The sequence below is a fragment of the Apostichopus japonicus genome, chromosome 13 (assembly GCF_037975245.1).
Source record: "Apostichopus japonicus isolate 1M-3 chromosome 13, ASM3797524v1, whole genome shotgun sequence".
Taxonomy (NCBI): Eukaryota; Metazoa; Echinodermata; class Holothuroidea; order Aspidochirotida; family Stichopodidae; genus Apostichopus; species Apostichopus japonicus.
In genome coordinates, this window is record NC_092573.1 from 3,848,094 (window position 1) to 3,875,392 (window position 27,299).

Genomic DNA, 27,299 nt, shown 5'->3' on the forward strand with positions numbered 1-27,299 from the left:
GGGCGGCCATCGGGGTAAAAAATACACTTTGGTCAAAACGTTATTAAGAAAATTATTTTGAACGGAACAAGACTTCCTATGTATTAAAATTAAAATCATTCATCGTGAAAGAAGAATAATTATTGATCAGCCAAAATAAGTTACCTAGATGCAGGATTAATTTAAACGCGAGAGACAATATCATCACAAATCAATGTAAGTGATCCAGAAATAATCAAATAATGGGACTAGGAATTCCGACCACAGGCGTAATAAACGAGAGAAGAGGCGCAGCTGCTACATCACATTGAAAATTGGTTAGCCTATGTAAACTCAATGGCATTCACAGATCATTTTGCGTGATCCTTTGCACTAGTGAAATGAGTGTCAGGCAATCAAATGACATATTTTCCAGTGGCGGAGCTAGGGGTATTGGTCATGGGGGGCGGCGAGAATGGTCTGTAGGGGCGCTTCCGACACTATCTAAGCGGAGCGCCACCACAGGTTGGCGCGGAGCGTACACAATTTTTTTGAGTAAAGATACTTCCTAGATCGCCGGAAATGACCCTTTCCGGGACTTGCTAATTTCAGATAAACGAAGAATAAATAGCTGTTAAAGCATCTTGTCAGAAAATTACACCAACAAAATGTGACAAATGTCAATAGGTAGATGAGAGCGCAATAAAAAAGTCATTAATCGCGAATAAGTAAAAAGTGGTAAAAAGCTGAAAAGGGCGCCAGCAGTCCATTTGAGTCCGTCAGGGGGGGGGGGCATCCGCCCCCTGACTGTATGGACGCTCCGCCACTGATATTTTCAGTTTTGTATACCATATATTCCGTCGTAAACTCTATATCTTTTCGGCTTACTAAGAGTTCGTCACTGGGAACCCTTGCCAACTCAACAGTAGTCACGAAATTATGAACATCATGCAACTTAGATCAGTCGGTCTCAATTGGAATTTTATCCAAAAATTTTAGCATTTGTATGCACTGCAAACGTTTGAACGAAGGTGGTGACTTCGCAGTTTTAGTGGCCTGTGCGATATACAAGAAAAACTGTAGGGTCGATTAAAGAGGAAGATCCCCTTTCATGCTTCTGAATTTAGTAGGATTCGATGCAATTTGCCACCAATTCTTCTATATTTATAATTTGTTCAATGTTCCGGACAATATCAGCAATATTATCACAATTAATAGAATATCTTTTATAAAATATCATACGGAAGAATTTACCAACGTAAGAGGGCCTGACAATAAAAGAAAGGAATGATGCGTGACACTGGTACACTTTAATATTCGAGTTGTTTCATTTATTTTCCGAATACTTTTAACATAACGTGAGGAAGGCACGAGTACTAAATATATTTTACTTGAAGAAGACAAAAGACCCAAAATAAAGCACATAGAACCGGAGATAACAAAAATGAATTAATTCAATGGAAAAAAGAAACAACTCTACCGTGGGTTGATTTTTTTCTCTCGACTAAATGTTAGTTTCATATGACTATATAGTAAAAAATCCAGTACGAGAATTGTTACCAAGTACGTTGATGATTTATTCAGATCAATAACGATTTCGTATCAACCGGACTTCTATACGTTAAGTTACTTGCACCTATTTCTTCTTTCTTGTTCCTGAACGGCCAGACATTTTTTTCTTCCCCCTCTCACACCCCTCTCCACGTTTGAAAACTTCCTATGTATCACCGTTGACTGAGTCACTTTTGCGGCTATGATACAACTTATATAGGTACAACTTATTTTTGCCATGCTTTCAGATAAATACATTCATTCATTCGTTTATTCATTTATGTTTATTTTTCTGAAAACCAAATAAGTTGCTTCACATGTTTTCATGCAACGTGTAAGCTGAGGAAAAAAATCGGCGGCTTAAGTTTTGATAAACCGCAGTCAATAACGGTATAAAATTTTGACGTAATTGTCCGTTTTTTTTTTTCTTCTTGTTTTTTCTTTGTCCGAAATTCATTAGAGCTTGACTATTTTTTTTTTGGTCTACCCGTGTAGCCTAATTAGAATGGACAGCCAGGACTTCGTCCTTGAGTCGAATAAATGGCAGGTATGAATAACAAAAACAAAAACAATTCTTATTGTTTAAGTCAGTTTCCTTTGATCTCACACAAACCACACGTTCCGTAGAATATGATAGTACCCTGCTGGAGTTCAAAGGGCAAGAAGTGAAATTCCTAATCCATAGTGTCAAGGGGACAACAAAGCTCCTGCAGGTTATAGCAAAAGTTTTGTTTTAAACAGACTATTAAATATTAATAATACTTTAATGGTAAAGAATACAAACAATATACACAGAATGGAAGCTTTAAAAGATACAACGAGGGGAAGGTTAAATACTAGGGGGGCTGCTCCAAACCATGGCAACGCCACCCTCCCAGGAGGAGAACTAAGCTAGGAAAAAAGAAGACAAACAAAATTAACAGTGGGTGGGCATGTTTCCTATTCTTCCGGAGTGTAAAAATTCCTAATCCGTCCGAAAACAATTTTTTTTACACCGTAGCCTTGAATAAGTAAGAGTTTAATTTCGCTAACGGTTTAATGCATTGTGAGCTGGTGGGCTTGTACATCCTTCATAAGTTAGGTGATCTCATCGACTCGCACGATATTGGCCCCACAGAGATGATGGTCTTGCTGTACTCAGGAACCACTCGGGCAGCCAAGCGGATAGAATGCGGAAACGTATCGTAGCAGCCTTTCATACCTTCGGTCTAAAGATAACCACCCAAGCCAACATTAAGACCGTCAACTACCTCGACGCTACACTGGACCTACGCACCGGAACACATCGCCCATTCCGTAAGCCGAATGACCAACCCACATATGTTCACTGCCTCTCCAACCACCCCCCGGAAGTCACCAAGCGTATTCCAGAGGGCATCGGCAACAGGATCTCCACTCTTTCATCTAACGAAGAGATCTTTGACAACGCTGCCCCCATATACAACGATGCGCTCCGAGATAGCGGCTACACCGACCACCTAGTATACAACAACAGTACGGAGAGCAGCAAGAAGCAACCCAGAAAGAAACCCCGTACCAGGAACATAATATGGTTTAACCCACCTTATAGCCGTAATGTCAAATCTAATGTGGGGAAATTGTTTTTCAGACTACTCGCCAAGCACTTCCCGAAAGGAAACAAGCTCCACAAAATTTTCAACAAAAACAACGTGAAATTGAGTTACAGTTGTATGGGCAATATGCGATCAATCATCAACAGCCATAATAACCGGCTTTTATCACAAAATGAGCTTAGACCGCAGCTGGCTCAACGCATATGCAATTGTAGAGAAAAACTTAATTGCCCCCTCAACGGGAATTGCTTGGTGAGCAGTGTAATATATAGGGCCGATGTTACTACTGGTGATGACACCAAATCATACATAGGGCTATCGAGTGGCCCCTTTAAGCAAAGATACAGTAACCACAGTAAGTCATTCCGACATGAGCGTTACGAGAAAGAAACAGAGCTTTCCAAACATATATGGGACCTGAAGCGTAAGGGTGCCCCCTTCGTTATTGAGTGGAGCGTGCTTAAGCATTCCAATACCAGCATGCGTAGATCCGGTCAATGTAACCTCTGTATTGATGAAAAGCTTTGTATCCTCCTGTCCAAAAACCCGCATTTACTCAATAAGAGATCTGAATTCATCTCCAAGTGTCGCCACAATAGGCTCAAACCAATGAACCGTGCACGTAAGAAATAGGGTTCGTGTTCCCCATAGAATATATCCGCGCAGAGAGTATTTGTTCAGTTGTCTGACGATCGCCACCCTAAGGGCGTGAAACTCCGAGTAACAGCTGTACTTACCAAGGCATTTACTTATATGTTACTTATATATATATATATATATATATATATATATATATATATATATATATATATATATATATATAAATGAAAATCGTAATGAGTTGGAAAATCAAGAACAGTGAAAAAACTTTCAGCCTCCACCGGGATTCGAACCACGGGCCTCCCGCTCTGCACGCGGACACCCTAACCACTAGGCTATGGACGCTGACCGCATGTCCAGAGGCCCGAAACCGGTAAGGAAGATCGTAATTCCACTGTAGGCGTTTGTCACCTATATCGAACAATACTAGTTCTGCCTTTGGTGACATATTTTGCCCTACTCTAGAGATCAAACATGATGCAATCCAACTCGAAAATCATTTGTGATTCCTAAAGCCGGATCTCGAAAGAGATACTTTGAACAGACTTTATGTATATATATTTATATATATGTATATATATATATATATATATATATATATATATATATATACATATATATATATATATATATCTATATATATATATATATATATATATATATATATATATATATATATATATATATATATATATATATATAATATGTAATAGAAAAGGATTTTGCTATTGCTGAATCTAAACAATTCTTAACGTGACCTTACACCGACAATCTTCTCAGTGCCGATACAGTTCTCACCCTCTAGAGACACAGTGACATATATAACATAAATTGTCAGCTCCCTGTAATAACTCTTAACAAAATATGGATTTTCGTTAGGCTTTTTCCGAGTGTTTATCATCATAGTAATCTGGTTTGCTCCTGTTTCAGCCAAGCCTTACTTATGTCTTTATTGCGAGTACGGCCTCCCACTTATCATGAAACATTATCTTGCCATCTGAGGATATTTTGGAACAAGTAGACGTTTTCAAGAAATCTAAAACCTCCTCTTCCAATGTAGGCGTTGCCCACTCACGAAAATTCACAATGCTTGTGATGAAATCAAGCGCCAGATCGCTTTGCGTTGATTGGTCGTGATAACATGACGTAATATCCAGAAACGCACTACCATGAAACGAATAGTAAGGTACATTCATCCAATCGAGCGTACTCTTAACATGGCCAGAGTGGAGATGGAAATAATTATTACCCATTGCTAGGACAGGGAATCGAGACCAGAGCTCACCAAATCCACTGTCACCTGCATGAGACAAATATAAACATTCAACATAGTTGTAGTTAGATAGAAATTGATAGTTTGCCAGATCATTTATCTTTATTTTTGCTAAGTATACACTTTTAGTTTTAAAGGTAGTCAGTATAGGCCCCAAATCATAGCACGCTATACTTGCTAGAAGTTTTCAAAAAGGACTTTCATGGAGGTCTTTACTCTCCAAATTGTTCTCAGACATTTTTAACGAACATAAGATATGACTGAATGTCCCAGTGAGGAAAATTTCCTCGAAGGTTGTAATAAAAACAATTGAAGAATTTTGACCACAGGTGACCATATTTGAATATCTAGCATATTTGGGACAAATACAGCATACCTTTAACGCATGCAATGTGCCATTGGCAGTAGCTTATAACACTACATGGAGACTGCCCAATAGGAAAAGATGTGTGGGTTTATGTGGTGCTTGCAATATGGTTCATTTGTTGTTGTTGCATTATGCTGTTATGAATGTCTCAATCAATAGACATATAGGCTCTTATTTAGTTTGCGAATACCTCTTACAATCGTATTGTAAAGCAAGGTATAAACAGCCACAAGTATACATGTTGGGCAGGTCGGATGCATTGCAAATTACCTGTACTTTACTTTGAGGCCATCCAGTTAATCTCACCCCCACTCCACCCCAGTAATCTCCTCCCTCGCTTCTGGTTTGTATCAGGGTAGACTATACCTGAGTGAGTGGGGTGATACTCGTTCCCCACTACTCAAAACTTCATCATGGCTGCGTTTCTTGAACGAAATTACATATGGAAGACGGCGATCTTAACCCATTTCAATGTCAGAGACACGTTGGGAGGGCCTCGAGCAAAGTAGTGTCTTCAAACATTTGAAGCAACTTTAGCATACTAAAACTGCCATGCACCAATATATACTGATAACTTTTAAACAGTCGAAACAGTAATGATAAATTTACCTGTCGAAAGGATCACCATCATTATGCCTCCACTTTCTAGAGAATCGTACATGAATTTAATGGTATCTGACGGATCTTTGACATGATATAGGCAGTGAAGCGCACTGATAAAATGGAAACGCTCTGGCTCCTGCTCACGCGTTCGTGTCATTCGTTGATATTCTCCGATGGTTTGGTTTTCCCATTTAAAGTCAACAAACTTCAGAAGTTTATCATCATTCGAAACCGACGTTTTATATTCCAATATCCTTTCTTCTGATGGTTCCACCACGGTATTCTCGATTCGGTGGAATTTCTTGAGTAATTGGAGTAGCATTTCGGATTCAGCCTCACCTGAAAATGACATTATATATATATATATATATATATATATATATATATACGTTTTCAATTATATATATATATATAAATATATATATATATATATATATATATATATATATATATATATATTCCATTCGTTAATCGTGTGCGTTTTTCTCACCATGGGGAACAGCTCATTCCCCCACCCCTCCCTGTCCCAAATGTACTGACGTCATCATAAAAGATCAACATGTTTTATTCTAGTTCATATGTACGATATATATATGTACTCAAACAGAAGCTGTATTTCTGCGGTTTCTCTTATATACATATACGTTAAAGTCGAGTGTATTCACAAAACCTTGAATTGTTCAACCTAAATTGAGTTAATATCGGATAAATGTGGACAACAGAAACCTCCAGATGCAGCTTCTTTGGTCAAACTTTACTACCAATAGTTCAAACTATTTTCAATCGAAAAAACGTAGGTTCAGCCGAAAGTATTTAGAGCGTGTAAATATATCGGTAATGACGCAAAGATAATTCATCTTGTAACCCTTAATAATTTAAGTCTGTTTTCTTTCTTACTAATTGCCTTGTTTGCGCCTGGTTTCTGTTTGTCCTGTTCCCTTTAACAGCAAGTGTGCTTGACCGAATTAAGTTCCATCGTAAAGAATCAATTTTAAGCTCGTGGACGGGCCATAATGGTTTCCTTTTGCACCGATTGAAGTGTGTTTTGCAAGCCGTCAAGGTAACGGGGATGTATAACAATCTTTACTTACACAAGAGATTAGTTCTTACTTGTCATGCATGGATAACAGCAATCAAATAAATTGTGTAGGTTTTTTCTAGACCATACTAACACCTATATTCATGGTATTAACTATCATGTAAGACAAAACTGCGGGATATCTGTTTTCAACGTCAACAGTATCAGCATTTGCCTTTGTCAATGTTCTCTGTAGATTTTGCCCTTCCATGTTGTCGGTTTATGAGAAGCTGAACTCCGAAACTTGGAGTTAGGCCTCAATGGATCACTCACTGAGGTCACTTAGAAATGGGAGACGCAGAAGACAGATCCCGAAAGGCTCAAATAGTGACGGTTTTCTTAAAACAGGGGTCGGGAAGAAATCAGTTGCGTGCACAAAGTAGGGGGAGGTCATTGCCCCCTACATCCATCGTCATTCTGTGGAATAGACGTTCAGTCGAGGAATCAATTTTCATTCATTCGGGGAGGGATATGAACCACTCGTATGGTGCCCGGATGCCCTGAGGTGGGTAGATCCAGTAAGTAGAGTACCCCAGACCCCCGCCATTTATTGGTTTCAACCACGCCATTGAGGAGCATTGTCGTACGTAGTCAGTCTGTTCGCGTTCCACAATATTTCGGATATATAGCACAGCGTGAGTGCACCTTGCAAGAACCCATTTGCTTATATAGCCAGTATAATGGTTGCCAGGCAAAGATCATAAATCTGATATAACTGATTCTCTTATCCTAACCCAAACATAATCAAAATGTTGTAAATTTGATATAATAGTTGCAAGTTCTGTTTCACCCATCACTCATTCAAAACGGGGAGGAAGATCATATCGGATTGGAAACAAGTAATTAAAGATTTGCACATCACACCCTGCTCTTCTCGAACATAGGGGCCTTGTAAAATCATCCTTCATGTTCATTTGGTAGGGCAAAGAGCCCCCTCAACACACACAGCCTCTTCCACGTGCACGTAGCAACAGTGTGCAAACTGTTCAGAAGTGTAAAATGCGATTAAACACCACCAGACAGTGATTACTTAGATTAATAGCAGCTTTTAGAAATTGACATTGGTTAAAACAACATCGTCATTGTTAGTTTTATGAGGCTTTCAAAAAGATTGAAGAATATTCGCTTCTATAGTTCCAATCTTAATGGCAGTTATAAAATAACGTAACTTTGTGAAAAGAAAGGTATCAATAAAATATTACTTTATTTACAATCTTAAGTTATTAACCAAGGTCTTGACTTACCTGCCCCACTACCGATTCCCAGCATCCTTAGCGTTGACAGTCCCGGATGTAACTTATCTACCACCGCAGACGGGAAGAAGCGTTGACTCCAGTTTGTAAACTCCTCGTATTTAGCCGAAAGATTCTCAAAGGCGTGATAGGCTTTAGAGTAATGTTCTGGGTCGCTACAGATACAAACCTTCGTTAACTTGCTCATCTTTGATCCAGTGTTGTGATGTGCAGTCTGTTAGGGTTAGAATTAGTTACATATATTTATAGATAGATCGATAGATAGATAGATGGATAGACGGACGGACGGACGGACGGACGGACGGACGGACGGACGGACGGACGGACGGACGGACGGACGGACGGACGGACGGACGGACGGACGGACGGACGGACGGACGGACGGACGGACGGACGGACGGACGGACGGACGGACGGACGGACGGACGGACGGACGGACGGACGGACGGACGGATGGATGGATGGACCTCGACGCCGTCAGCACATCAACCTAGAGGTACCTTCCGCGCCGATAAGACGTGCCGAAGCATCGTTTCTGAGTCAGTACGTTTACGCCCCTAAATAGTCAAATCCACAAGGGTTGATACAATCTTAAATACCGGCTGCGTTCATTTTCAGTAAAGGTTACAACCAATGTAAGTTACTTTATGTGGTACTTAATATACAAAGTCGTAGTTGTCACCATTACTGTATTTTTCACATTGCAAATTCAAAGAGCAACATATATTGCATATCGGCCCTTTGAATTCCAGCTATATTACCTTTAAACGATAAACATGTATAACGATAACACTTAACGGACCTATTATAAAGCGAACACGCAGGGCATGAACTCCTATATGCACATATGAAACACTTCACCTCGAACACAGAATCGTACAACTTTTGGTACTCACCAACAAGATATAACACGTCGTCCAAAGTTAACGTACTAGGTTCGAATTTGCTGATTTGCATGAAAATAGTTTTTACAAAATTTGATCAAACCTTATATATTTTGTCGAAGATATTTATATATAGCCTACAAAGTGGAACCGCAGTGAAGTTGCACGAAATTATCCAAGCGTCTATTAACTTCATTGTGCGCTAAAGACCTGGCATACGTACACAATGTATTCATATTAACCATCTGGAAGTATCTGAAGTATTAACAAACAATAGGCAGGAAAAATTATGACGTCATTTAATTGCTTTAAGGGGACAATATTTGTTTTACAGTGGAAATGCGATATGAACCTTTCCACAGATATGTGGGCAAATGAAAGGTATAGGCTATCCCTGTTTTTCCCCATTTCCATCGTCCTCGAAAAAACGTGGTTACAGATCAGGGCAAGTTTTCGACTTTTGGACTTAATTTAACGCAAAGACTTTGCCCGAAGTAACTATATAATTATATATATATATATATATATATATATATATATATATATATATATATATATATATATATATATATATATATATATATATATAAATGAAAATCGTAATGAGTTGGAAAATCAAGAACAGTGAAAAAACTTTCAGCCTCCACCGGGATTCGAACCACGGGCCTTCCGCAGGTTATGCGCAGACGTGGAGAATAGTGTTGGCTTGGGTCAACCAATGGCGTATGGTAGCATACATCATCCATTAAAAGCTCCATATATATATATATATATATATGGAGCTTTTAATGGATGATGTATGCTACCATACGCCATTGGTTGACCCAAGCCAACACTATTCTCCACGTCTGCGCATAACCTGGTGAGCAACGAGCGAATGCTTGAGTTAAACGATCAAAGCTTGTGATATCCATATATTTATGACATCTACTCAGTAAAACATCATAGATCGTATTTTCTCCGTGTGTTCTTGACACCTTTAAATTGCTATACCCAGGCACCTTTTCAAAATTCAATCCAATCTTTGGGAAGTAAATATTAGCTTTATTAACTTGGGTGGGATTTCTTAAGTTTGTAAAAAAACAACTCATTATTCATATTGATTTCGGTTGGTACATATAGGTCCTTGCGTTCATCTATATATAGCTGATCTTTATAGATAGATTAATATGCTCTAAATTTGTCTGGCTATTCTTTATATACAGTACTATAAATACTTTATCCCTGAATAAAGCAACTCGACCTACATTAATGGCATATATCGCTGTGCCAACACACTATAGAAAATACAATGTAGGATCCCTATATGTTTAGGATTTGTACTTTGTACTTCAGATGTCGCGCAAATCGCTTGTAGTGTTATTTATTTTTAATTTGACAGCGGTTTATGAAACATCACATAATCGAGTAAATTAGAATCTGTTCATTGGATGGATCATCGATATACTATAGTGGACGTGTATGGGCTGGTTTGCGGGGGGGGGGGGGGGGGAGAAAGACCGAGCAGGGTGGGGCGGGTTGGGAGGAGTATGTTTCACCTCTATACAGAGGCTACCTCCTTAATCCATCCCAGGATAACAAGATTGTAAGTCACTAATTTTCAACAGTGGTAAAATATCCAAACCCTCTACACAGTGGCGGAGCGTCCATACAGTCAGGGACGGATGCCCCCCCCCCCCCCCGACGGACTCAAATGGACTGCTGGCGCCCTTTTTAGCTTTTTACCACTTTTTACTTATTCGCCATCATTGACTATTTTTATTGCGCTCTCAACTACCTAATGACATTTGTCACATTTTGTTGGCGATGACACCTATTTATTCTTCGTTTATCTGCAAATTAACAAGGCCTGGAAAGGGTCATTTCCGGCGATCTAGGGAGTATCTTTACTCAAAAAATTTATGTACGCTCCGCGCCAACCTGAGGTGGCGCTCCGCTTAGATAGTGTCAAAAGCCCCCCTACAGATCATTCTCGACCCCCCTGACCAATACCCCTAGCTCCGCCACTGCCTCTACACACCCCTGAACCCCTCCCTCCCTCCCTTCCATCCTTAGATCCTGTTCACAGCTTACATTAGGTATCGCATGAGTAACATAATATCAGATCATTTCAGTGGAAAACTACGGTAAGTACATGGACCTATGTGCAGTTGTTACTTGTCCATGGTATGACTGATAATTCTTGTCGGCCTTTTGCTGAGATCAAGCATGTGTAGTATCATTTTCCCCTTCTAGGGGAATCGTGATACACACATGACGATGATCAAACAGTCACATGTGTCTCGAGGAGGCTGGGGTTGAGATCGGATCAGTCGTTCGGTTGTTTGGTTTTTTTTTTGTCCCCAGGTTCTTTCCTGGGTGACTTTTTTTAAAAAGTAATGATAATTCTTGGTGTGACAGTTATTGGTTTAACAAGTCGTGTCTTTTCGAATTAAACTGGGGAAAGTTTCATTTTTTGTCAACCTTTTTTGTTCTGAGCTCAAATTTATTTCACAAAATCCAACTTGTTGTTATTATCTCAATGTTTACTTGCACACATCAATAATGGATATGATAATAATCAAAATTCTCTACAGTTCAAATCGTTTGCAATTTGCAACCTTCTGTCGAGGCTATAGCTTTGTGAACTGTGATGCATAATACTTTCAGCACAGATGACCACCCCTCCTCCTGTCCAAAGTATCATACACCTCCCCTCCATCCATACCCCCCCCCCCCCCGATAACAAAAGACAAAAATCAAGCACGGTATAAAGGTAACTTTTTTACATCAGTGATCTGTAGGTCGACCAATGTCGTAGATTTTAATAAATGCTGTTAATTTAACCACGTATAGGCGTTGGTGGCAAAAGGGTCAGAATATATTCATTGGGTAGGACTCCCCCTCTCATCTCCCTCCCCCTTTCGTTGCAAAATATAGCTCAATGTAATGGATTTTACCTCCGTTGAGTCCTTTTAAATGTTAACTCTGGTACAGTAGCGGGTGCAAATGGGGAGAAGGGGGGAGGGGGCGTGCCATAGCCAATATGATGAAGGTGAAAATTGGGGTCACCAAGCAAAACAGTCTGAATACCTGCAGGGTCCTACAACATTGTACTCTACACTACAATAGTATAATATAATATCTCATCCAATGGCACATCCACATCGATTAACCATCTACCGCCCTCTATTATTTCCTCATTCATGTGATCGAACCATTGTCCAGATGGCAGATATACGTCACGGCTTAGAGCTCCTTCTGTCACGACAGGCGCCACCAGCATTCCATCACCGAGTAAAAACTCTGAATCAATCTTTTGTGCTTCCGGGTCATTCGGAGCAATCCACCAAAGAGGACGATTCAGGGGTTTCCCTTCCGGGACAACCTGATCTTTGATGATTTGGAGTAACATGGGTGTGATGACATTTTCATGGAAAGCAGTCCACCTGAGCGCTATTTGGATGACCTCATCATCGTATTGCCATGGAGATATTGAATACTGCATGGAGGGAAGGAATGCCGTTAGTTCTAACCAACGTATGAAGAGTTCTCGAGATGGTAAATTGGTGGAATGGAATCCATCATCATATACATTGCCACCTATCATATCCGGTAGGACGTATGGATAACCTAATATATTAAAGGTTAACGCGGTAGTTATCAGTGTCTTCAGGCCATTATCCCAGCCCCAATGGCTCTCCTTGTCCATCATTCTTGCAAAGACAGGTTGATCTTGATTTTCGAAGCCAACACGTACCTCGATTTGCCCCCCTAGACGAGCACACATCTCGACGTATTTCGTGGTATACTCGCATGGATTTATCAAAGTTTCGTGAGTGATAAAGTTATTCACAAGGTAATTCGTCTCACCAGCATCAAACTTAAAAGAATCTATTCCGAGTTCATTTCGCACTGCTTCCAAACGGTCGACGAACCAATCACAAGCTTCGGGGTTTGTGACGTCAAGCATACCAGCTACACCGTTCCACCAGATAACTCTACCAGATTCACCTCTGTCATTTTTCACCCAATAGCCCTTCTGGTCCCCTTCGTCGTATGCGTCGCTGTTAATATTTGCAAAAGGGGTCGTCCATAGTGTGACACGGAAACCCATTTCGTGTAATTGATCTACCATAACGGAAACATTTGAAAATTTAGACGGATCGAAATCATAGTCCCCATATTTCAGTTGAAATCCATCGTCAATTTCTATCTGGCTGTTATTAAATCCATTATCTCGAATACTTCTCGCGTAGTCAAGAATTTCGCTTTCGTTGATATAAATTTTGTACTGGGCCCAAGTCGACCAGATCGGTGACTTAATCATTCGCTCATCTGGCCACCCGACTGGTTTCGAAACGTAGGTCGATGACATGTAATCGTGTACATCTCTGACGTCATTTCCGGTACATACGGTGTAATCAAGTGTTGGGAGCTCATTCTCAGGATTCGGGTAGTATGAATCGTCAAAAGTCGCCACGAAACATAATTTGCCATCGTTGTCAGCATTAATACTTACATGTAGTGGAGAATGTTTGTGTACCCTTACTGCTACCCCTCTGGATGATAACCAATACCGTTCTAATACTGACCCGTATTGATCTTTGAATAGGTCCCCAGATACGTAATTTTCGATGGTCTTGTTCTGTCTTTTGATTGGCCAGTATTGGTAGAACATTTCAGCGGACCCGTACCAATGCGCCGGATCCATCAGGTAGCAGTCACTGAGCCTGTTATTACTGAGGGCGTTCCACGAAAAATGGTGGCACGTGATGCTGTCTATGATCTCCAGAGTTGTCTGTGGACGGAATATACAGACACATCTAGTACTTGGTCATTTTCACTATGTAACAGACAGTACTAGATATTGTGTCCAACACAGAAGCGCTGTTAAAATAGTCGACAAAACTGATTGGCTTGCATGTTTACTTACAACGCTGGTCATGTCTTCAGCAAGTATATAGGGTGAAGCATCGCTCGGTGATGCCAACATTTAGCTTCTTTTACTGACAAAAATTATGATTACTATATCAAAGATATTCCAAATCTGTTAGGTAATGATTCGTAATTTATTCTTTTTTTGGTGTAGCTAATATAGTTTATCTAGCCACCTGGCATCACTAAAACACTAAAACATTAAAACACTTGTTGTGTTATTGTCAACAACAACTTGGAAAACGAACGAGTGAACAAAGGAAGGAAAGAATGAATGAATGGATGCATGCATACATACATACATGGATAAATTAATGTAGAAACGAACAAAAAAGCGAACGAATTAATTAATGAACTAACTAATTAATTAATTAAATAAGGAATAAATCTATAGATGAATAGGACGAATGCACGGATGGTTGAATGATATGATATGAGATTATAAATAGAACACCCCTCCCAAGCAGCTCCAGGAGCTTTTCTTTTTGCCTAATTATGCCTTCCTTCCTTTTTTTTAAATTATTTTCGAATACCGCGGGTTTAGCTGGTTTTGTCCACGTGTGACAGGTAGAGGTTATACATAAATGAACTCCAGCTGGATTTTTTTGGGTGCTTACTTGTAAACGAGCTTGTCCAGTCCACTCGAAACAGAATTCCGAATCGTCGATTAGTTCACATTGAATTGCTGCCGTGTCAAATTGAGATCCAAGGTGTCCTTGTAGAACTATATCTTCACTTTTCCATATCTGGATATCACCTGTTTCCGGATCAATAGATAACTTACTTTGTGTAACTTCATTACTGTCCTGGTCGTCATCTCTTAAAGTAACAATCAAGACTGGTATAAGTACTGCTACAACCAGCACCAGTATCACAATAATACTAATGACAAGGCCCTTCGCCATCTTTTCTTGTCGGCTACGAATAGTAAATGCTTGATACAACAGGTTTGATGGGCCAAATAGTAATTATTATTATAAATTTGATTTGACTTGTATCAATTTGATGATTTCCAGAAAGATAGTGTAAAATTATAGTATAGCATATAGAGTGACTTGTCTATGTGTAGAACCCGGCGTTCTGTATTCTTATTGATCCAAGACTTAGGCACACACGTTATAAAAGATTGTTCCAACCATGAAAGCCTAAAAAGGAAAACAGTAATTGAAATAGTTTGGCTTACATCACAATCCATGTTAACTAACAACAGACTCTACTAGGTAGCAATAAGATCTTGTCTTATCGGAACAATTCACCTTTGATCAACTTAAGATCGATTACGATAAATTTACAGGCTATGTTTGCCCGGTAAACTATACTCAATCGACTGCAGATGTGTATATGGAACGCCAAAAGCACCACTATACATAATGACGATCAAGTAAAACTTATACGCAATATTCCAACACATACTACAGTGCCAATGTTTAGTCGTAATGACATGTATGCTGTTATGCGTAAAAACATATCATAATTATTCCAATTGTAAGATGACGATGTGTTAGATGATTCTCATGTATTTTTTTATGTAGCTAGCTACATCGTAATAATTTGAACATGCATAATATTCATTTACATCGGGTATTTAATCACATTGGTGATGTTTTCCTACATAATAAAGTGTGTTTCTACATGATGATGTAAATGACATCATCATCATCATGATGTGTATGTAGTAAATCGTCACGTGTTTGTGGAACAGCATCGTATACTTTTATCATAGACGTTTACACAATCATCATATGTGGCTGTACATCATAAGGTCCCCAGTTCGAGTCACTCCAAGATTAATGTATGTCGTCCAGTTACAGAGTTGTTGACAATTGACAATTCATAATCATGGACGTTAAATATGAATCTAAGAGACTAACTTCGATCAGCTTGCAGGAGGTTCTAAATTACATACATGCAGGGACGTCGCTAGAGGGGGGTGTGGGGGGTGTCTCACCCCCCAATCATGGTAAAAGTGACGATAGTTGGAAAATTTGAGTGCGACAGTCGGAATTTCCGACTGTCGGAATTTCCGACTGTCGCCAGCTTCAGTTCGGAATTTCCGACTGTCGCGCTCTAATTTTTCTGACTGTCGCACTCTTATTTTCATATGTTCTTGTAATTTGTGAGTGACATGAAATTTTCGATCAAAATTGACCTTTAATCAGTCATATTTACCACGTTTTCCTCGTCACATTGAGAAATTGTATCTCGCGATCCTTATACTCCTCCATACAAAACTTCGTATGATTTTGAATACTCTAAAAAAATACAACGTTCGCCAGCTTCAATTCGGTAAATGTATGTATTAATTTTGCTATTGAATGGGGCGACCCTGTTCGCTAGCTTAAAGTAAGTTCAGGATATACCAGGGACGTAGCCAGGGGGAGCAGGGGAGCGACTGCTCCCCCTTTTGAGTGTCGAAGAAAATGTTTACAAACTGTTGTTTTTTTAGCATGGTATTTTGTCAGTGCTCTTTTGATCTTGAATACTCGTCAGCTGCGTTAACTCGATTATAATCGTAATAACATGCAGGCCTACTGATTCAACTACTTACTTAGTTTGGCAGATGCAATTAGATAAATTTAGCCTATAGCCTATTTCAAACCTACAGTTGGCCACTGCGTAATAAAATACATATTGCCTACCTAACCTCACTCGATGGAATGTCACGAACCGTACGCACAACGACGACGATAAGTTCGTTCTCATCCGTATAATTCTATGATTCGTCCTAAGTTGTTGCACCAACAGCATGTTATGAAGCTAAGCTAGCAATCGTACGTGATACGCACTTCCTATAAATAATTATTACATTGTTAATACACGGAGATAACGATATTTTTTAGGCCACTGCAAATCTGGCTGTCTTACAAAATATGAAAGTTTATATTGTCCATCAATTAAGTTCGTCAAATGTATTTAAGTCCAGACATTGGACAATAAACAAGAATCATCCTTCTGGAAATATTGTAAAAGAGCACTATGTTTTTCTTTCTGATATATTATGTAAAAGAACATGTAAAAGAATTCAAACAGGAAACAAAATCTGCTGATAATATGATATCATATGATAATGATGAAACTGGCAACAAATTGCACCAGATCGCATCTAAGGACCTTCAATTGTTCCAAAAAATCTCAAAGGGGAGGGGGACACCCCCTCCCCTTAGACCCCTCCCCCATATCAATTGCAAAAAGTGCTTCCCCTTTCAAATTCCTGGCTACGGCGTTGGGATATACATTGTCTCTATGGTATACAATTAAAACACTCAATGTTAATCTACGGAAGTTTAGAAGTGCCATCAACATAAGCAAAAACTTTGCCCCATAAGGTACAAATGTATTGAAAAAAGTTCGATGGGGGAGAGATGGGGTGTCTGACTGACACTGACCGTATCGTTGACGATGAGTGCGGGGGGGGGGGGTACAAGGCAGCAGTCGGAATTTTCTGACTCCAAAACCCATCCAGTTGGAATTTCAGCCACTACACCCCCCCCCCCCCCAATCATCAGGCCTTAGCTACGTCCCTGCATACATGTGAGGTGGTGGGGGGGGTCGCCCGTGCTGCATGCGTACTTGGCAATGGCATTCTTGAATTGTTTTTTCGACTGTCATCGCTGGTCTGTCGAAGAACAAAGTGATAGCTATGGGGAATTGGCCCAAGATTAACGTCGGGTATATTCCTGTTAAATATTCGTACACTAAAATGAGCTGGGTTCCTGGGGATATCACAGTGCCCTTAACGTTTTATTAAACGTGTTCTAGCACATGCTAGTATAGCCTCCTGCACAAACTGCGCTGAGAACATCCCTAATTCTTAAGGCATATGGATACAGTGTACGTACCACTTAGGTCAGTTTACGAGAGTGGCATACTGTCAGACAGACATGGACTCCTTTCGACTTCAAATCTGCTTTGGCCCACATCAGTGAAACTCCACACATATCATGCATTAGGGTTTGGGTAAATGTACACCATACGAATTCAAAACCTGCATGTCTTTGGTGTTTGGAAAAACTGGTCTCATTAGTGTTACAATTGAAGTTGAAACAAGATAAATAAAGAACATCTTACTCACAGTAAGGCTGTTTTTTGTGGCATTTAAAGGTTATCTCCATAATATTTTAAAATAAATTGTATTGAAGAACAAATTGGTTTCTGTTAACAGTTTCCTTTACGTTAGCAATAATCCATTTTCATTGAAATATGAAACTGCTAAAAGGCACTTAGAATAGGTCCAAAAAGCATGAATTTTGCCCTCAGATAACCACAAATTGTAAATGTTCACAGGAGCTGTTGACCCCCCACAAGAGGTCCCAAAGAACCTGGCCGTATGGGTGAATGCTTCATGTTTGCGAAGTTTCGGCATCATGATTTTGTGACACAAAAATAACACACCCATTATTTTTTTTAATTTGCACACTCAAATGGCCAATTCCTGCCTCAGCCCCTGATTGGGTACATTTGTTGAAATTGTGCCATAGCAGTCTAAATTTATTGCACACTGCCGAGAGCCTGTCAGATAAAAACAAGATAAAAAGAAAAACCATATATGTTCAGTTTTCTCTACCGAAGCCGATGCGACATAGACCTAGTAAAATCTCGATGAGGCTGTCTTACGTAATCGCAGAGGCTGTCCGGACATTCAACGGAGAGAGGTGCCCCATTCTTAAACTCTCAGGCTTTAATGACAGACCGGTTTCCTGCTAGGGGCGGATCCAAGATTTAAAGATAGGGGGGAGGAGGGGGAAAAGTGACCCTGAAGTTGATGCAGACTCCCATGTAAGGGTGTCCTCCCCCAGAACAAAATACGATTTTAGAAATTTCGTGAAATGATGCATTCTGAGGAATATTTCGGGTAATGATTATGTATGTGCACACGGTTGGGCTAATAACTCCTTTTCACGAGGGGGGGGGGGTGTGATTGGGAGGTGTGTACACCCCTGGAACAACGCCTGCCTCCCATCACTACATGCCATTGAAGTAGGTCATTATCCACGGTAGATGTGTTTCTACCTTTCCATAACAAGAACACACAAAAAAGGAGACAAACCCAAGTCTCCAGTTTACTTTGGACAAAATATTTGTATATTTCCAAGCAATTATATTTGTTTTAGACATTTAATACAGTAATACTTTGTCAGAATTGATTATTCGCCCACCAGTATGGCAAAGTAGCAGTATTCATAAGGAATATTGATACCATCTTTCACATCCCAAGGCCTTTGACTCGATACTAGCCAGCAAATTCTATCATTTAAAGGGCGGTCAATATGACTCTGTGTGAGCTGGTTTCCATCACTCAGCAATGCAACTTAGTATGATACAAGATATCTTCCATTGGTGTATATCTTAAACCAGAAATGAAAGACTCACAAAAGAGCAATATGTCCCTGGAATTGAGTAAACAAGTGGCATAGCCACAAGTTTCCCCACACCCTCTACATCCAACCCCACCCCTCTGCTACCCATTACCATAAAGCAAAAAATGGTGAAGGTCCCCCTCCAAATGCTGTAGGCCAAAAGTTGATGACTTAATTGCTTTAAGTACAATATTGGTTGTAGAAGTTTGGTAATGGAAGAGTGACTTTGGGGTGGAGGGGGTTGGGGAGGAAGGGGGCTGGGAAACAAAATCACATTATGACATATTCAACCTCAACATTACAAGGATTCAAGATGTCACTTCTCTTAACCTCTTGTATAATATACCCTTCAGTTTCATAATTAACAGAAAACACTACCATGACAACTAAACTATGATTGTCATAAATAACTCTTCCCACTACCTTTAAATCCTACCCTGCATAAAATACTTCACTCCGTATAAAATGCCCTTATAAGCCCACCTCTCAACCCAAAGAACTAAACAGACGAAACTTATCAATGACAGAGTAAACTCATAGAGCATGTAGCACCTTCCAGCAGGTGGGTGAGGAAGGGGGTGGAGGTGGGTGGATATGATGCTGTAATCCATCAGGATGGGGTGCTCTTGGGTGATCTCTGAACCAGGATGGGAAGTGATGAAGTGAAACAGAACAAATTTGCCTCATAACAGTCTCAGGAAAGAGAAGAATTAACTGGGCCTTCCTTCATCGTCAATCTTCAGAAGGATGGGCTTGCCACGGAACCAATATAATTCCTAATCCTCTGGGTGCACATAACTGAACTAAGCAAAAAAAAATGTATATCCTGTTTGCCCTTGTAATGTTGAGGAACCAGATTTCCTTCTAATATTGCCAAACCTTACCATGGAATATTTCACCCAAGCTAAGATATAGTTTAACAACATATAAATCTCATATTCCTATTTATGTACACAAATGCATTTACTTTCCATCTTTAAGTTATTCCTTGGGTATGACTCTGAAGAAGCACTTTGAAAAGATTTAACTAAAATGAGAAAGAAACAAAAAAGAAAAGAAAAGGCAGGTTTTAAAACTTCATCATGATAAATAAAAGCCAGTGTAAACAACCTTTTACACGGAAGAAATTTAACCTGATCATTCAGTATGTGAGTATCCACATTTATGTGAATAACGTTGAATCCCCCTCCCCAACCCACCCATCTCGATACTACCTGTATCCAATCAACTACCACAGTAACCAATTCCTAAGACCTCTGAACGATCTCAAATTTCCCGTCGATATCCCCTGCGAGGAGAGGCAGGTCTATGGCACTATAAACTTGTTTTAGTATAGCATGCAAGAAGTACGCAGCATTTAAGGCTTGCCTCGAATCCAAACAGTTTCGGAAGACCACATTTCTTTTCTCGACGAATAGCAATTTGTCAAAAAATAAATAGCTCCTGATATGAATTAGAGACTTGATCGATGTCAGATAAAGTCCTCCAGGTCATTGTAGGAATCCAGTTCATCCATCTTCCCTGCCTTCGTACTTCCGACCAACACGCCCTTCTTGTTCTTCTTCTTCCCTTTCACTGCAGCCTGTCAAGGAGAAAGTGGAACAAGAAGCAGCTGACTGTTAAAACAATTAACATTTTAGTTCAATGACGAGGCACAACTTCGCTGTAGCTGACCCTTACAAGCAAAGAAGGCCAGTTATCTCTGTGTTACTGTTCGTGTAATCTAACTAAATATCCTCTCCGGGTTTGACATCGTTTTGAGTAAAAGATGTCTTGTGATAAGAGGATAAATTGTATCGACGTATTGTTTATATTAATCATCGCTGTCGAGTAAATTGTGATCGTTTTGAGGGAATGAGACTGTTCGCGGTACAATCAGCACTGATTTATCTCAGGACCTTCCTAATTAATCTTTTGCATTTCCTCCCTCCTTAAATTGGACAATCATTAGTACATCTGTAATAAACATCATAAAATGGCAAAGCAGTTGCTGTTTTAATTCAAATTCCTTGACAATTTCATGGAACTTATCAGCTTAAATACATCAAGAACGACAGCTGTGAAATGTGAATTCTTCCAGTTTCTTAGAAAGATAGGGAGTATCTAGCATTGCTACTACAAATATATAATTCTCCCTTAAAATTAAACCGATGGGCTCACCTTCTGTGCTTTGGCCTTTTCAGTTGCGATCGCTGTTACACTATTTCCAATTCTTTTAACATAGTCGGTGTCCACTGTAAAATAGGGAAAGAGAAAACAGCATATGTTGATTAATGTACTATAATTATGTCTACAAAACTTGTAATAACTTCCCAACCACATCCAAGTGATGACTGGTAGTATACCCATGCAACAAGGGGTTTACCTTTTGAGAAATTAAAGCCATAGTTTACAGGAGGTCAAAAACCTTTCAATAGACACATTCAAAGTTGTTCTTGTAGTTACGGCTATGAATGCCCAGGATTTGAAAATATGACAATAAGAATGGGAGGTGAACTAACAAAACAACAAGTATACAATACGCAGTTCCCCAAAAACACATGATTACAGAATTTTTAAAATTTTTATATTGGTCATATAGAAATTAAGAATGTACACTGAATATTTAAAGGAAACACACGTCACACAGTCATTACTGGTAGATATGTAAATAAAATCAAAAAATCTTTTCTTTGAGTACGTCTCTCAAATGGAGCAACATTTTTCATAGCTGTTCCAGGGAGTTGTTCTTCACAGACAACTGTCATATATGAATAATGAAGCTAACATTGATATTCGGGTTAGTGTCTCTTATATGGATTTATTGATATGTAAATCATATGGTTCTATGGCCAAGTGGATAATGGCGATGGCATTTGAAGCAATGAGGCTTAGCAATCCCCAGCCAGTTCATAGTAAAGTGGATTTTTCATCCAAGAACAATCTACGGTTTTCCCATCAGAAATGACTTTCTAGATTTGAAAAGATTCCAAATTTGAGTTAAAATGTTGAATCGGAAGCCACCCGATGTGAAACTTGTAATCCATAAGCCCTTCCGGGCTTCTCCCACATTCGTGGTCGCTTAAGTTTCCTGCAAATAATTGCCTGATTACTACTTTTATTAATATTATACACATTAGTTCCAAGCAGAGAGATCTGACAAGTCACACCAGACAACCTGGTGTAGTCTCCTGACCACAAGTTGGCCACCTTTACCCTTTACCCTACCATATTCCCTTTACCCTTCCATATTCCCTTTACCCTACCATATTCCCTTTACCCTACCATATTCTACTAAGTTGGCAGACTTACAATTTATACAACAGTCTTTCATTACATCTTCTAAGAAATCTACATAAAAAGGTGAAGATTCTAAAGTTTCCAGCTTGGCTTTTAGAAGTCTTGCAAATCTGTCAAACTGTTCCTTTGTGGTGGGGTTAAGGGCGTCCAAAGAATCCTCGGCCAACGTAGTTACATCTGAATTATAAAAAATATTAAATTTTGAAAAATAATATAGAAGAAGAATACCACATGTCATTCCCAGCAAATGATCACAACTACCTGTCAAGAGAGAACTACAGACTTTATTATTAAACATACAGAATAGAGGAGGAGGAGGAGGAGAAGGGGGGAGGGTTTGGTCGGATTGAGTGAGACACTGGTTAACTACGCGACACGTTTGGAGAGAAATCAGCTAAAAGAGATGTCAGACTAATGGAAAGTATTCATGAACACTGAAAACATATAAATACAGATGGCCGAGTGGATAAAGGTGGTGGCATTTGAAGCAATGGGGCTTAGCAACAAGAGGTTCCGGGATCGATACCTGGCCAGGTCATAGTTAGTTGGGGTTTTCATTCGAGAGCAATCTACGGTTTTCCCATCTGAAATGACTTACTTAATTGAAAAGATTCCAAATTTGAGTTAAAATGTTGATATTGGAAGCCGCCCAAAAATGTAAGTTTCAAGCCATAAGCCCTTGCGGGCTTCTCCCACATTTGTGGTCACATAAGCGTCGTAAAAATAACTGCTGATTATATATTATATATTTTATTAAAGACCAGCCTAAACAATCTCACTTTCAAAGCTATAAGAATAACACTGTTAAATTAGCAATGATATTTTCTGTATTTAATACCTAGATTAACTTTAACCAATTAAATACAACTTTTCCCATACAGTCCCATTCTCATACAGTACCTATCAACAGACAAAGATTCTCACACGATATTTGTTGTTTTTGCTTTCAATTTTCTGTCACATAGTGACTATCATATGATCACAATAGACAAACCTTTGCCAGTTACAAATCAAATAAATGTACGCGACCGTCATCGTAGATTAAAAATATACAAGCACCGTTTATACCAAACTTACCAAACATTTCTTTTGTCAGTTCTAGTTCAGCATCTTTCTGAAGTTGTTCTTGTCTAAGATTTTCTGCAAGCTGTTCTTCTGGGGACAGTTCCTTTGTTGACTGTAAACAACAGAAACATAAATTGACTGAAATTAACTTTCTCAAGTGTAACTTTTGAACATAATCCTGGAACAGCTTGACAGCTATGAGATTTTGATGTTAGGAGGGAAAAGCACGAGGAACATATTCCTTCTCAAATTTTATCGCTTTAGTCAAAAGCTTATTAAAACAGTCATAAACATAAACATCAATATGGCAAGGGTGCCATGATTTCAAGACAAGAAAGACAAACAAAAGACAAAAACCAAAAAGTCAACATTGACTCCTGCGTTGAAGTGAAAGTTTAAGCAAATGATAAATCTACTGAATACACACACCAAAATAAGCCAGCATTGCTGTTGTTTCTGAAATTAACACACTGGTGAATTTTCCGACTGAAAAGTAAAACCAATGACAGAGCCTTACCTACGTGTGTAGTTCGAGATGTTTCTTTGTGGTAAAATGTTGGGTGCAGGGACTGGGAGATCTCCCACTGTTCAATTACTGTCAGTTTCACAAAGTCAATTTACAGTGGCAATTTTAGCAAACACCAGCTAGTAAAAGATGCAGTTAACTGAAGAATGCATTCTCAAACTATGTTGAAATGACATTTTAATCTTTATTTTCCTTTCTTTAAATATACTTAATTTTCACTACCAGAACTCAGTTCACACATTGCTCTGAGCTAATATAGCATACATGTGTTTGACAAGCCTGAACGTTTTCATACGCAACTTTGATCACTGTCTTTTTACTGTTAGTAGTTTTAGAGACTGACCTCTCCTTCCTTTTTTAACTGCTCTAGTTTCTCTTTCCTCTTCTCTTCCTTCTTTCTCAAGGCCTCTTCAAGGTTTGTTTTCTTCTTCTTTTTGACTTGGAAAGCTTTAGCTGAAGTAGAACAGATGTTTGAAAATATTTATAAATCACACTTGAAAAATGATAGAAAGAAAAGGGTTTGAATGGAACCTATATATGTGGATTATAACAAATTACCACACACTGTCACTTTGTGATATGAACACAAAACACAACTTGTGGCATGCAGGGGCATTGTGTGAGATACTTAAAATTCTACTGCATGTCAAAAAAATATATTACTGATATAATGTGGGCATGTAGAAAACTCCCTTAGTGATATACCATGTCATCTTTAAATGTAAGAGATAATATTTTAAGATACTGTAACAAATTTGAATATCAAACTTTCTTTTTCAGCCACCGCATATTCAAACTCTCCCACATTTAAGCTCATTTTATATCCGCTATCTTTCCGACACATTTTAATCTTTAGATCCATGTTGCATTCCCCTATACCTTACATATTGTGCAATTTCTAATTTACTTCAAAGCATCACTACTGAATTAAAGTGCAACTTTTTACCAGATTCACTGTCCCCTGCTTCTTTATTCTCATTTTCCTTTCCCTCTGTGGCTTCTTCATCCTCATCATCCCAAGCATCCTAAAATAGAAAGGAAACAGAAAGAAGAAAAATGAACCCATGACATTATAAGTGATGTAAAACACTGGTCTTTTGTTTCAGTTCCTCCAATATCAATATTTACCAAACAGAAACCATGTTGACATGATGGTAAAAAATAGCTTTGAGGTAGTACAATGGGAAGTTGGCATAGTGCAATAAAGTAACTGCTTATATATTGGTACACTAGTACAGAGAGTGTGTGGTGAACTGCCTTTTGTAAAGCAAAGGAAGGGGAGAGAGAATACCAAGGAAGTTGTGGATAGACACAAAGGAAATGCTGATGGCTATCAACATTGCTATTGGAATGAGATGCATATGTTGCTTAATATTCAATAAGAGAAATATACTAGAAAGTAGTATTATTTGCACACCAATGAAGAGTGCTGGAGAATAAATTATAGTATGTTTCACACTATCTTAGGTTTTGTACAGTAACTCCGTAAAAAACTTGTTACCTTAAGATCCTTGTCATGTCAGTCCTACGGAATACTTCCAATTGCCAGGTGCATCCCTTGACTGTCTAATTAACAAATATTTTAATTAGATATAAATTACCTTGACATCATCTTCATCTTCTCCGTCCCATTTGTCACCAACAACCGATGGCTGTTGAAACCCAGCATCAGGGTCAAAATCTTCGGCATCTAAAAGTCACATACAAATTTTTGAATTAGGCCTAAGCTAGTAAGTAGTATTAATATTTTTTTTATCATCACACATGTAACTTTTTGTTAGGCCTAGGCTATTTAAATATTTCCTTCCAGTTTCTGGTACTAATTTGGAATCCGTACCATTCAACTACCCAACTAACCATATTCCCTACTTCCTAACGCTTTAATTAATTCCAGCGAATCATTCACGCGACGCACCTATTCACTGACTGTTATTCTATTGAGCACACACATTCAGCCGGATTATACAGTTGTTATTCTGCCGATTCGAAGTAAGCTTTCCCATTCATATGGTACGGATTCTAAAGTTAGGCCAAAAATGTTACATAGCATCTATACTACCATGTTTTTGTATTGTGGGTACATACTTAGGCTAGGCTAGGCTTAACGTTCGTTCAGTATGTTTCAGGAACTTGTCTGCTAGCATAAGGTCTGGCCTAGGCTAAGTTAGGCTACGGAAATTGTGTGCGGCGTTTTAACGTATATCCTTAGAATTATTACATTATCAAGGCAATATAAGCTGTATGAACAGTAAATAGCCTACCCCAGTCTGTCATATTTGTTTTTAATGTACGTTGTCAAAAACAGATGTGTAGAAGCGTTTTCTTCTAGGAACATGCAACATATGTCATTTGTAGATTGCTTGCTGTTAGTGCTTCACCACTATCAAATTAGTGTACTATGTATGGCTGATAGGTTAACAAAGTCATACTAGCGCACATTCCTTTTTAACCCAGCATTGTACTGTGTAGGGATGATAGCACGTTGAAAATCCGTAAACGCCTGTGTTACCAGAAAGAATCTGTTCACACATATTTTCTGACTTATGATTTTACTTAAAATCATGTTCTTACATTTTTTCTTTTAATTTTGACCTATAAAACTTAATAAATTTTTTTATAACACAATTTCAGTATTTGACATATTTATAATGTTTTTGTTGCTTATTTTTCAATTAAACACAAACGGTTTACGTGCGCATATTCTCGTGAGATTTGATGTTATATCGTAAGTGTTCCAAGCATTCGAAACAGCAAGCATCAAATCGTACATTACCAACGAAAATATTTTAGAAAAGCAACGTAACTTCGAGTTCGAAAATTTCGAGTTGACATTCATATCAAATGTTGATGAAAAACCATCCATAGCTAACTCGCTTAACTAACTCCCCATGCAGGGTGAGATTTACTTACTCTCTGCGAAAACATGAGTGCTTACACCAACTATCCATGACTAATGGCTTATCCCTAAAAATCAGATCCATTGATCCTTGCCTCATACCTTCAAAACGTGCATG

General features: G+C 38.9%; 3 protein-coding genes and 1 non-coding gene across 5 annotated transcripts; all 4 read right to left on the bottom strand.

Annotated features, from left to right (window-relative positions):
* Nucleotides 1-1,274: 1,274 nt before the first annotated feature.
* Nucleotides 1,275-9,489, bottom strand: LOC139978507 (histamine N-methyltransferase-like). 2 transcript variants are annotated; one of them, XM_071988792.1, is made up of 4 exons: nucleotides 9,245-9,489; nucleotides 8,249-8,471; nucleotides 5,933-6,265; nucleotides 1,275-4,983 (listed from the first exon to the last, which is right to left on the bottom strand). In XM_071988792.1, exons 1-4 carry the CDS (start codon nucleotides 9,335-9,337, stop codon nucleotides 4,625-4,627), a joined length of 1,008 nt encoding a protein of 335 aa, XP_071844893.1. In that variant the 5' UTR covers nucleotides 9,338-9,489; the 3' UTR covers nucleotides 1,275-4,624. The 2 variants fall into 2 exon arrangements, with proteins under 2 accessions (XP_071844893.1, XP_071844894.1); XM_071988793.1 differs by having other exon boundaries at nucleotides 9,154-9,377.
* On the bottom strand, nucleotides 3,956-4,028 carry Trnac-gca (transfer RNA cysteine (anticodon GCA)). The gene has a single exon. It is a non-coding gene; the product is annotated as a tRNA-Cys (tRNA).
* Nucleotides 9,490-11,897: 2,408 nt separating the features above from the next.
* On the bottom strand, nucleotides 11,898-15,210 carry LOC139978839 (myogenesis-regulating glycosidase-like). Its single transcript, XM_071989363.1, has 2 exons — nucleotides 14,676-15,210; nucleotides 11,898-13,921 (listed from the first exon to the last, which is right to left on the bottom strand). The coding sequence occupies exons 1-2, from the start codon at nucleotides 14,961-14,963 to the stop codon at nucleotides 12,239-12,241; spliced, it is 1,971 nt and encodes a 656-aa protein (XP_071845464.1). The 5' UTR covers nucleotides 14,964-15,210; the 3' UTR covers nucleotides 11,898-12,238.
* Nucleotides 15,211-19,112: 3,902 nt separating this feature from the next.
* Nucleotides 19,113-26,743, bottom strand: LOC139978939 (eukaryotic translation initiation factor 3 subunit J-A-like). The gene is made up of 8 exons (XM_071989522.1): nucleotides 26,547-26,743; nucleotides 25,887-25,975; nucleotides 25,232-25,310; nucleotides 24,629-24,738; nucleotides 23,772-23,871; nucleotides 22,707-22,871; nucleotides 21,576-21,649; nucleotides 19,113-20,997 (listed from the first exon to the last, which is right to left on the bottom strand). The coding sequence occupies exons 1-8, from the start codon at nucleotides 26,557-26,559 to the stop codon at nucleotides 20,887-20,889; spliced, it is 741 nt and encodes a 246-aa protein (XP_071845623.1). The 5' UTR covers nucleotides 26,560-26,743; the 3' UTR covers nucleotides 19,113-20,886.
* Between the last annotated feature and the right edge of the window lie 556 nt (nucleotides 26,744-27,299).

Bases quoted from the DNA above. Each gene is read 5' to 3' on its own strand.
- LOC139978939 (XM_071989522.1), bottom strand. The intron at 25,311-25,886 runs GTAATTTATATC...TTTCTATTTTAG, and splicing joins AAGATGAAGATGATGTCAAG to GATGCTTGGGATGATGAGGA. The intron at 20,998-21,575 runs GTGAGCCCATCG...TCTCCTTGACAG, and splicing joins AAAAGGCCAAAGCACAGAAG to GCTGCAGTGAAAGGGAAGAA.
- LOC139978839 (XM_071989363.1), bottom strand. From the start codon at position 14,963: ATGGCGAAGGGCCTTGTCATTAGTATTATTGTGATACTGGTGCTGGTT. The intron at 13,922-14,675 runs GTAAGCACCCAA...TTCCGTCCACAG, and splicing joins CTGGACAAGCTCGTTTACAA to ACAACTCTGGAGATCATAGA.
- LOC139978507 (XM_071988792.1), bottom strand. From the start codon at position 9,337: ATGAAGTTAATAGACGCTTGGATAATTTCGTGCAACTTCACTGCGGTT. The intron at 6,266-8,248 runs GTAAGTCAAGAC...TGTCATTTTCAG, and splicing joins GGGAATCGGTAGTGGGGCAG to GTGAGGCTGAATCCGAAATG. The intron at 4,984-5,932 runs GTAAATTTATCA...TGTCTCATGCAG, and splicing joins GATGGTGATCCTTTCGACAG to GTGACAGTGGATTTGGTGAG.